This window comes from Lepisosteus oculatus, chromosome 15 (assembly GCF_040954835.1).
Source record: "Lepisosteus oculatus isolate fLepOcu1 chromosome 15, fLepOcu1.hap2, whole genome shotgun sequence".
Taxonomy (NCBI): domain Eukaryota; kingdom Metazoa; phylum Chordata; class Actinopteri; order Semionotiformes; family Lepisosteidae; genus Lepisosteus; species Lepisosteus oculatus.
Genome location: NC_090710.1, coordinates 18,047,537 through 18,057,408, shown reverse-complemented (window position 1 = coordinate 18,057,408; position 9,872 = coordinate 18,047,537). Strand labels below are relative to the sequence as shown.

General features: G+C 38.8%; 1 protein-coding gene across 6 annotated transcripts in view; it reads right to left on the bottom strand.

The window, feature by feature from the left end:
• Nucleotides 1-326: 326 nt before the first annotated feature.
• The window catches only part of vangl1 (VANGL planar cell polarity protein 1), a 93,163-nt gene continuing 83,617 nt past the window's right edge, over nucleotides 327-9,872 (bottom strand). For all 6 annotated transcript variants that reach the window (XM_015363863.2, XM_015363862.2, XM_069178806.1 and 3 more), the window contains 2 exons: nucleotides 8,085-8,319; nucleotides 327-6,714 (listed from right to left, as the gene is read on the bottom strand). In XM_015363863.2, coding sequence (XP_015219349.1) covers nucleotides 6,454-6,714; nucleotides 8,085-8,319 — 496 coding nt within the window. In that variant the 3' untranslated portion in view covers nucleotides 327-6,453. The remainder of the gene's footprint in view (nucleotides 6,715-8,084; nucleotides 8,320-9,872) is intronic.

Genomic DNA, 9,872 nt, shown 5'->3' with positions numbered 1-9,872 from the left:
CTAGAAGCAACTCACTTGTCCTCAATTAGACGCGGTGTGGTGTATTTGCCAGTTTCAGAACTGCCAAAGAAATTTCCAACAAATTGAGACCGGATGTGTCGACCTCAGACTGATCCAGGGATAGGAATTTTTACTTCAGTAGATTTAAATGTGTAACTAAGACATCTGAACTGGTGAGTCAAATCAAGCTTACATTTTCCAATACAAACACACAGCTAACAGTAAACCTCCATAACACTAGTATATCAAATGGTCAAAAATGCCTTTTCAAACCACTGCTGGATATGTAGTCATGTTTTCAAAAAACACAACACAAAACTTTCAAATATGGTTACTGATTTATTTGTTGGAGGTTCATGTACAAAATCTGCAATGTGTAAAATAGAGTCAAATACAAAAGAGAGATGTCAAGTTCAAATGAACATTTCCAAGGAGAATAATTAACCACTATTAGCCTAATACCAGTCCTTTTTTTAATGTCATAGAAAAGGAATACAACTCTGAAAAAGTGATATGTGCAGAAAAAAGGACCAGCTGGGTTGCAGTTTGCCCAACTAGCTCAGGTCTTTCAGCCAAGCAGTACGACAGAATAAGCCATGACCATAAATGGTGGACAGCACAACACAAAAACACAGTGAAATCCCTTTCCTAGCAATAACAGCACAAGGATTACTCCTCTGACAGCTTTAGAGTAACATGTTAGAACCCTGAAGACTCAAAGGTCAAGATGAACATAGTCGCCAAAAGTGATCCGTGACTGTGGTAACATTAGATGTTACATACAGTATCAGCATTTCAGTACAATTACTGTAATAAACTGTAAAAAAAAGCTTAAAAAATTATAAGAAAAAAATGTTATTTATAATGGGACAATCTTTAACAAAGGGCTATAACAGGCTTACTTATAACGTTTCTGCTTCCTCTTGTCCATTTATGCAATGATTACATTGTTCATAACAAGGCCTTAGAAAAGTTCTACAAAAGTCAATCTGGTGTGTAAGGCAGAACAGGCTTACATGTCATTTAAAACGTGTCTGTAGCACCTTCACAGTAAAAGAAATTAAAATGCGTATCTGTCCACAAAAGAAGTCTTTCCGGTAATGGAGACCGCTTCAGATCTTTACTGTGCAAGATCATGGGCCGCAGAGGCAGACAAGGGGAGGACAAACCGGGTCATAATTACTAAACGGCTAACTAAAGCATCCTCGAGCCGGAGTAACAGTCTGACAGGAGCCGACTGCCTCTCCGAGCTCCACCGCGGTTTGAAAGCAACGCAAGCATCAAGCCAAGAGCTGCACTAGCTGGACAGCAGACTGCAATGTCCTGGAAGCGTCCGGCGAGAACCAAGCCAAATGACCGTGCTCAGACCTGGACAGATAAAAATCCTTTAGAAATTCTAGCCTGTTTGCATCTTTTGCATCTTAGGGATCCTCCTCAGGGGTGTGTAAATCCACTTAAGAGATGAGCTCCTAACAGCGAACAGCACTGAGCCAATTGCTAAAGCACTGGCATGGAAATGGGAGTCGTTTTTATCTGTGAACCATTGGATCCCGCCCTTACCAACAACTGACTGCAAGAACAGACTTGTGGTGAACCGGACAACCATTCCTTAGGACCTAGATTGAGATCTAACGCAGATGAAATATGTTACCGTTCAAACACGAAACACACCACAACCACATCGGAAATGAGCTAAGAGCTCCTCATGTGCAGGCGACCATATTCACGTTTTCTATAATAAAAGCAATGCAGTGGCAGCAATTTGTAAGTAATAACATGTCCTATTCTACACCAATGGAGTGATCTTGCCATGACAAGACCATCAGATTTGGAAAAACATGTGTTGAGTTATCAGGTAAGCATGGCTGTCTTATGTTTTTCAATTTCCAAAAAAGGGGGCTCTTAATGTGCGGTCATAAAAAAAAAAGTCACAAACCCTTCCGTCTTTTCTTTGAAAAACAACTGTTTTTCTGACATTTCTGTTTTTAATCATAAGATTTTGGATTAGTTTTAGAAAAATGCTGCAGTGAATTATTACTGACACTTGGATAAAATTTAAATTTCTACACAAAAATACTTTTAAAAGCATCATTTTGTAGTGAAGTTTTATGTAATTTACAAATATTGTATAAATGTTTATTTTACGCAAATGTTTGTGATGTGAACTTCAAACATTCATTACATTACAAAAACGGACACAAAGCCTTAAACGACTCAACAGAATCATGTGTGTAAAGCACCTGAGAGCAAGGAAAGGAGATTTCACTTGTTAGGAGTGGCAGACACTATGAGTAGAGAATGAGGCACATTGACATTCACATTGTAAGATACATACAAAGCACATTAGTTACATAATTTTGGGATCATACTTTTAAAAAGCAAGTTACTTGTACAAAAAATTATCTTTAATAAATTCTGAAATCTGAATAAATCTCCATAGACAATGTACATTTCATCTATTGCTACAGAGTTTTTAAGTTCATGACAATCAGTCTTGTGGATAAAGACATATGTACTTCAATACATTCAAATGTTATTTTTTTACTTTGATACTTTCATATTCCAGTATACCTACTAACTTGTGACTGGTATTGCTCCAGAGATTGTATCAATAACACTTGAGGAGATGTCATGTCACACTAAAGAACAACTCCAAATGCAACCACTAGGTGGCACTGTGAGCTATTTACTAAAACTCCAAACAATTCCTGTGCTTCATAAAATCTTTGGATGTTTTTTGCACTGAAAATCATTTTGCAAAACAAAATATATAAAACATTTTCACACACAAAATGAACACCGTATCAAACAAGTAGTGGTGACAAAAAATCAGCACGATTGCCCTAAGCTGGGAGGTGTGGTCATAGAGGAGATGAGTCCATTTTCAATAATTTCACAGAAACACATTAACTTCATTGTTTCAGCTTTTTTTTATAATTTTCAGTAGAGACAACTGCACATCGACAGTGGCAATTAACCTCCCCACTAATCATGTTATCATGTTGAAAGCAAAATAAAATGCACAGTATACATCCTGATGACCTTTATTTACAAATGTAGAAAATCATCTTGGTTAGTCAAAAGGCCAAACAGCAGTTATGACATGTTTATTGAATACTACAAGCTTAATAATTAACATCAGAATTAAAATCTTATAACTCAGTGAATTTCACTAAATAAGGACATGTTCCCATGTTTTAGGGAAAATGTTCCATGTTTTTGGAAAAATGTAAAGGTCAGCATTCTGTGCTACTAAAATAGGCCTCTTTCACTTTAAGTGTTTATTCTGGACACATCAATAGTTAAATAAAAACTAAAACAAAATCATCCAACATTCCAAACTACATTGTATTCAGCCAGACTATGAGCAATTCATGTGGAAAACTCTATATTTGGAGCAGGAATCGGTCTGTGCAATGGTAACACGAAGACTCTCATTCTCAGTTAAGAGTTTTTTTTGCTTACCTGCGGGTCTTTAAATAATTTAATTCAACCCAGCGGATACCAAGCAAAAGAACATGAGTGTTCTAGGCCTATGAGGCCTTATCACTCAGATTCCAGGCCTTTCAGAAGAGAACAACCAGAATTCAATCTGTTAGCACTGTTCACAGCACTATGAATCCACATAGCAAACAAAGTGCAGGTCATCACAGCATGTCCATCACAAGTACTGTAACACAACACGATAAGAACAGCTACAATGTACAGGAAGATGAACAAGAACAAGAGCTGTGTTTTTAAAAGCAAGATTCTCTGAGATTCAATGCTTCTTTCCCTTAAAGGCCTGTTACTGTAACCTGTTACAAGAGATGTTTCGGAAAATGTCATGGTTTTGTGGTACATATCAGAAACTATCAGAACAAAAATGATACAAGCAGAAAGCGCCTTCTCACTAAATAAAGAACGAAGTTATTCCTAATGTGCTACAAAGCATGGAGGAGTGTAAAAAAACATTTGTTGTGTCATCTGGAGAGAATTTCCCATCTCTGGACACAACACTGCACAGAGCACACTAGAAATACAGGATTGTCTGCAGGGCAGTATCAGACAACTGAAGGTAAGGATTTATACAGTATCTCAATTCTTACACTCTTTACCCATACTCTTCAACACAGACTGATAACCGGCTTGGTAGGTTACAAACAACGTAATCAGTCAACAAATAACCGGGACATGGATTTGATCTACCTTGAACATTGTAATTGGCACCAGACATTCCTCTAAATCTAGGTGTCATATGACAAAACAGACCGTCAAGCTCTTAACAGCAGTGCAGTGCAGGGTTATCATGTAAGGTTTACAGACGATCATAGTCTTCCACTCTTATGACTTAGGTTTTCAAGCAAGAAGTAACTTAAAGGTGAGAGCTTTTAAAAGCGTATAAAAGCACCAGATGGTCCAGAATAACAAGCCACTCAATTCAAACAAGTCACTGAACAAACTCAGCTGAGGCCTCACTTTTTAAGATTTTGTGATAAATTATTAATAAATAATCATGATAAGGATTCTAATAAATGGTACTACAGGGAACAGAGTAAGAGACGTCTCTTTTCTTGTGGGTCTGTCAGTCTAAAATCAGGACTGCATCCTTTTTTGGGGAACAAAACAAATCCTGCACTCTGGGCTTCGTCAGGACATTGAGGGTTGTGCTGTTGCTCGGTAAGGTCAGAGCAAGCTGAGGGACATGGCCTTGAACTGCCTGGCAAAAACTCAAAGGTCATTTCCAGCCTTCAAGACATTGCCATAACATGTGAAAGCCGAAGAAAAATTCACACTGCATGTATAAAGAGTCCTCATCCCACTGTGTGTATTGTCCAGGCTATTCATAACTATAGCAAAGCAAATTCACGTCTTTTTTTTTTACTGTTCGAATATCTGAATCCCCACGATATGCCATGTAACACATTTAAAGTCACTTCTATGATGAAGCACTGCTCAAAATTTCAGACCATCCAAAGTTTTCCTATTTTTCAGTTGTACACTACAAAAGTTCAGGCACACCAGTCAGCAACACTAAGGCATTACTGACTGTGCTGTTTCGGGATTGTCCACATTATAAAGGTCTTAATCCTAATCAAGGGATGAGACTGTTGAACAAGAAGGGTGGCAAGTTTCTGCTGTCACACTAGAAAGCCAGGTGTCACAAAATTTAAATGCCAATAATGAGGTTGAAACTGGATCCAGATTTTGGCACATCTTCTGACTAGACTGTTTTCAGGGTTTACTCACAACGTAAATATTGACAATGAAAAATGTCTCTTGAACATTTGATATGCCAGGCCAAATACACAATCTGAAAGCTTCCATAATGAGCCTATGTGAGCCAAAATCAGCCTATGAGGATTTTTTTTTACAATTAAATGCATTTTGTTGATTAGAAAAGTGAGCCAAGTAAGATTAGAATTTTCAAGGAATATGAAGAGACCGCTTCTGAAAAACGGACTTCTGTAAAACTATTTTAAAAAATATGGAAAATAGGGCATCACCAATTCTACCTGATTAGATTGGCTTCTCAAAGAGGCATCGTAAGAGCCTAAGTGCAGCAAGAAGAGTAGTTACATTGTTTTTCTACCTACAAAACAGATGTGTTATAAAAAAGCATGAAAGGATTCTGATCTTGCCTGGACTGAAAAAGTGAAAAATTAAGATTGTAAAAATGGAATGATGAGAAGCCCTGTAAAAAAACATCTGTACTGCAATTCACATTAAAAATGTGCTTATAGAATATGAAAATAATAATCAAAGATCTGTTGGTGTATCACAGAGACAATTTATGTGCAGACAATGTTTTAAAAAGTTATATATGACCCTACATTGTATAAACAGTATAAAGTGAGCAGCTTTGTGTAGGTATACATGTATACATATATACACACTAAAATATACAGTTTTAGGACTGAGAGGAATCATACAAAAAAAATTAAGAATCCACATTAAATGCAGATGCCTCCAACAAAGGTATTGACTGATGTCCAGGCTGCAATTCAGATGCAGTCTCTGCTAATGCATATACAGGTAATTTGCTCTTTTGACATGCAACAAAAGTGGATGTGCATTGTGGAAAGGCTTTGTGTAATGCTTACTATAGCTGATGGCAAAAAAAAAAATCAGTTTTCCCCAGATAGGTCCGATGCAGGTGGGAGGTTGTTTTTGCCTTTCTCAGTGGTCCCATCAAACTCTTGATAATGCCATTCCCTGTTCACCACAAGCATTTTGAACCCCTCTCCATCTTAAAAAAGCCTCCCACTCCCAGGAAGAAACAGGATTCATGTGCGGGTTCCAGTTCCTGTCCAATGTATAGGATCATAGTTTATCATCTGCTTTTTCGTATAGATTTTTCTTAATGTTTTTCAACTTTTTATTTAAAAAAAGAAAATATATTTATATATGCATATATAAAAATGGAAATAAAATCCTGAAATGGACAAAAAATAAAATAAGACAACAAGGAAATTAAACTGATGTTTCAGACTGTAACCGGAGCACAAACTTGTGAGACTTGGGGTCAATGAACTCCTCTGAGAGTTTGATGAAGGGGATCTTCTTGACAGTCACAATCAGGCTAAAGTCTACACACTTGAGGACGAAGACACCTCCATCCTTTAAACCACTGGTCACAGCTTCCTCGCTGACCAGAACCCACTGGCGAGCCAGCCAGCGATCTCTGCTGTACTGTAGTGTGGGGCCTGGGTTCAGATAACTCTCTAAGAAAGCCTGGTGGAAACAAACAGGGAAAATAAAGAAGACAAACAAACAATCTTCATTATCACACAGCTATTAAGAGTCTCTGAAAATTACATTGCTATAACCATTTCAAACGTTAAACAATAACAGCTTCAACTACAGTCCGTTACATTACGTAGCCAATTGACTCTGGGTCCTGCCTTTGCTCCAGAGTAGCAGTATCCAGACAGCGTATGAGATAGTTAACAGTAAGTAACAACTTATCTTTATAATAATACCATTTTGATCAGTAAACCACTCTTCTATAAAACCTTCTCTGCACTACTGATATCGGGGTCTTCACAGTATACTGTATACTTACAATCATAATGATGGTATTCAGCGGAATAATAGTAGCTCACAGCACATGAAACATTGACAATTGTCCATTCTCCATAAGGAAACTGGCTGCAAAATGTGACAGTTCATAAACTCATCACAACATGCTGGGAATGAAGGTAAATATACCAGAAGGCATTCAAAATGCAACTAAGGGTGCAATATCTAACATCTAATTTAGCTTTTAATGCTGTATCAGTATGTTTTACTGCTATAGATTTTACTGCTATTCCAGTTTCAGAGTACATTTGATAGCTTTTATGTTGGAAATTTCTATGTACACATAGAGAATAGTCTGATACAACTCTGCTTTGCACCACTTAAACAAATTGCTTTTCAAAGTGATTTTCCAGGCAAGGTTTATGTAGTGACTACTAAGGAGGCTAACCTAGCAGTTCTACTGTTTATGATTTTGAGATCCTCAATTTTGCTTTTATTTTAAGCTGTCAAAAAGCAAATGCCTCCTGAGTGGCTGAACCAGTGCAGGATGAACTCTGTGAACTATGGTTCAAGCAGGGCTCATGTCACTATCCATGATGAGCACTTGGGAGGGTCGGTAATTAGCTGAGCACTGCTGAGGGAGTGGGACTGGTCAGCTAGGGCTCTCTCGGCTGTTATTGACACAGCGCCCCTTGTGGCCATCCGAGCGCGTGGTGCTATTGGTAAGGGACACGCCTCTCTTCCAATTGGGACTGATCCTTTGTTAGGGGGCTGTGCTCCTGGTGACACGCTAAAAGACAAGTGTCTCAAATACGGAAAAGGGGGCGATGAAGTCTACCCACGTCGAAAAACACACAAATTGGCCGTTTCAAATTGGGAGAGTGTAACAAAAATAATCGGTGATTTCAAATTAAAAAGATATCTAACGTGAGAATACAGAGAACAATCTTTTAAGCTTAAAACCGCACGAATGCGCTTTAATGAGCAAACGGATACCAAGATCTTCAGCTAGTCTGGCGTGAAGCAGGCAAAACAGATTATCGGGGAACTGAGAATTGAGTTGCAGTCATTTCTGTAGTTACCTTTGGTGTCATGTTATTGGTGATGCAGAAGGCCAGGTGCTGCTGAATGCTCTCCATGGTGTGGCAGTGCTGCTGCCTAGTGGTGCGGAGGTACTTCTGCAGTGCCCGGGCCATGGAAGGGAAGATGGCCTGTGCAGCCTCGCGGGGGTCCATCACTTCCCCTGGCGCTTTCTTCTGGTCCTCCTCCTGCATCCGCTTGATGTGGGTGAAGGCTTCCTCCACGGCTACCACCAGCCTGCCGTGAGAGCGTAGAAGAGTGTCACACCTACTTGTGAGCGTCTCATAGTGGGGCGACACACCGTGCACAGCTAGGGCAGGTAGGAGAAGCAAGCAAGCCTACACTTAAGAAGGCACAGCGCAGCCAGTAATGTCCAGGCATGAATTTAAGCTACAACCTTCAGCAAGGCCACACTTAAAAGCTCAACGGAAATTCACATCGTTCAGGGTCATAAAGGCAACCTTCCACAATGTCCTCTTGAAAACTGAAATGAAACATCTCCTCAGTGCCTTACAGTTACACTGGTTTTTAAATTTCAAGCAACGTCATAAAGCCTAGCGAGTATTCAGGGAGGCTAGCATTTAAGCATGGCTGCAGCCCAGGTATGATGAAATCCCACAGGTTGCTGCACAACTCCATGGTATAAGTGTTCCTACTACTATGGAAGTGGTTAGATATGAGTATAAGACAGAAAATCATCAAATCGGTTATCAATTATCAATGGACCTTGTCAACATAAGAAATAAAATGTAAAATAAAAAATTAAGTAATTATTACATGACATAGCTTAAACAGAATGTGGGGCTAGTAATGAAAGGAGAACTATAAAGTTTGTTGGCATAACAGACTAGTTCAGCAACATAATAACATTCATGTTTCACTTCATAAGGTACTGTATGTCTATGAAGTCCCTTGTCACATTAACGTTTTATCTCAGCCTCCCAGAAGTTCAAATGAGTTAACTTAGGCGTATTTTAGCATAATCTGACTTGTCTTGTACATTAGGATCAGCTTAATACATATCTACAGACATGCACACAAACCAGTCATTCGAACTGTGACTAAAAAAAGAACACCAGTACAGAAGTGTAAACAAAAAATTTATTGACAACCTAGCTTTAAAGGTAATGGCAGTTAGAATGGGGGTGACTTAACACTAAAAGGCAATGGACCAGGGCTGGCGCCAGGGGAAAAATCTGTAGGGGGCTTCTGAAATTCTGAGGGGGGAGGTGATATTTTGGTTGAAACGGAGCCGTTGCAACTACCCAGGAGAAATCTCGCAACCATGCCACTGATTAGTACGTCATGATAGAAGATAACGATGAGCATTCTGGTATTTAGTGATGAAGTACAACTTCATGTTCATCAGCACTCTCACGATTATTAATGCCTGGAGCGACAAAATACCATATACGTTCATTTTTGCAGCTACACTGACGGCAATGAGGTTCTGAATCGTGAAGAAAAAATAGTTGTAAAAACAACAGAAAGCACAAGCTTCTATAATTACAGACCTAGTTTTATAACGATTGTAAGTAGAACGATAAACTACTGCAAGGAATCTGTCCACCTGAGCAAACAAGATCGTAATAACGTAGACAATATCTAATGTGTGCCGTTCCTGGACGGATAGCCCTCCTGCACATAAAACAGTCCGATGTAGTAACTGTGAATTCGGGGTAAGTGTAGTTATTTGACCATTGACAAAGTACAACTATTTTATAGGGTGCAAGTTAAGTAAGCAGAACAAAAAACCTTTAGTTCAAAACTGAGGGAGTGGGACAGGACAC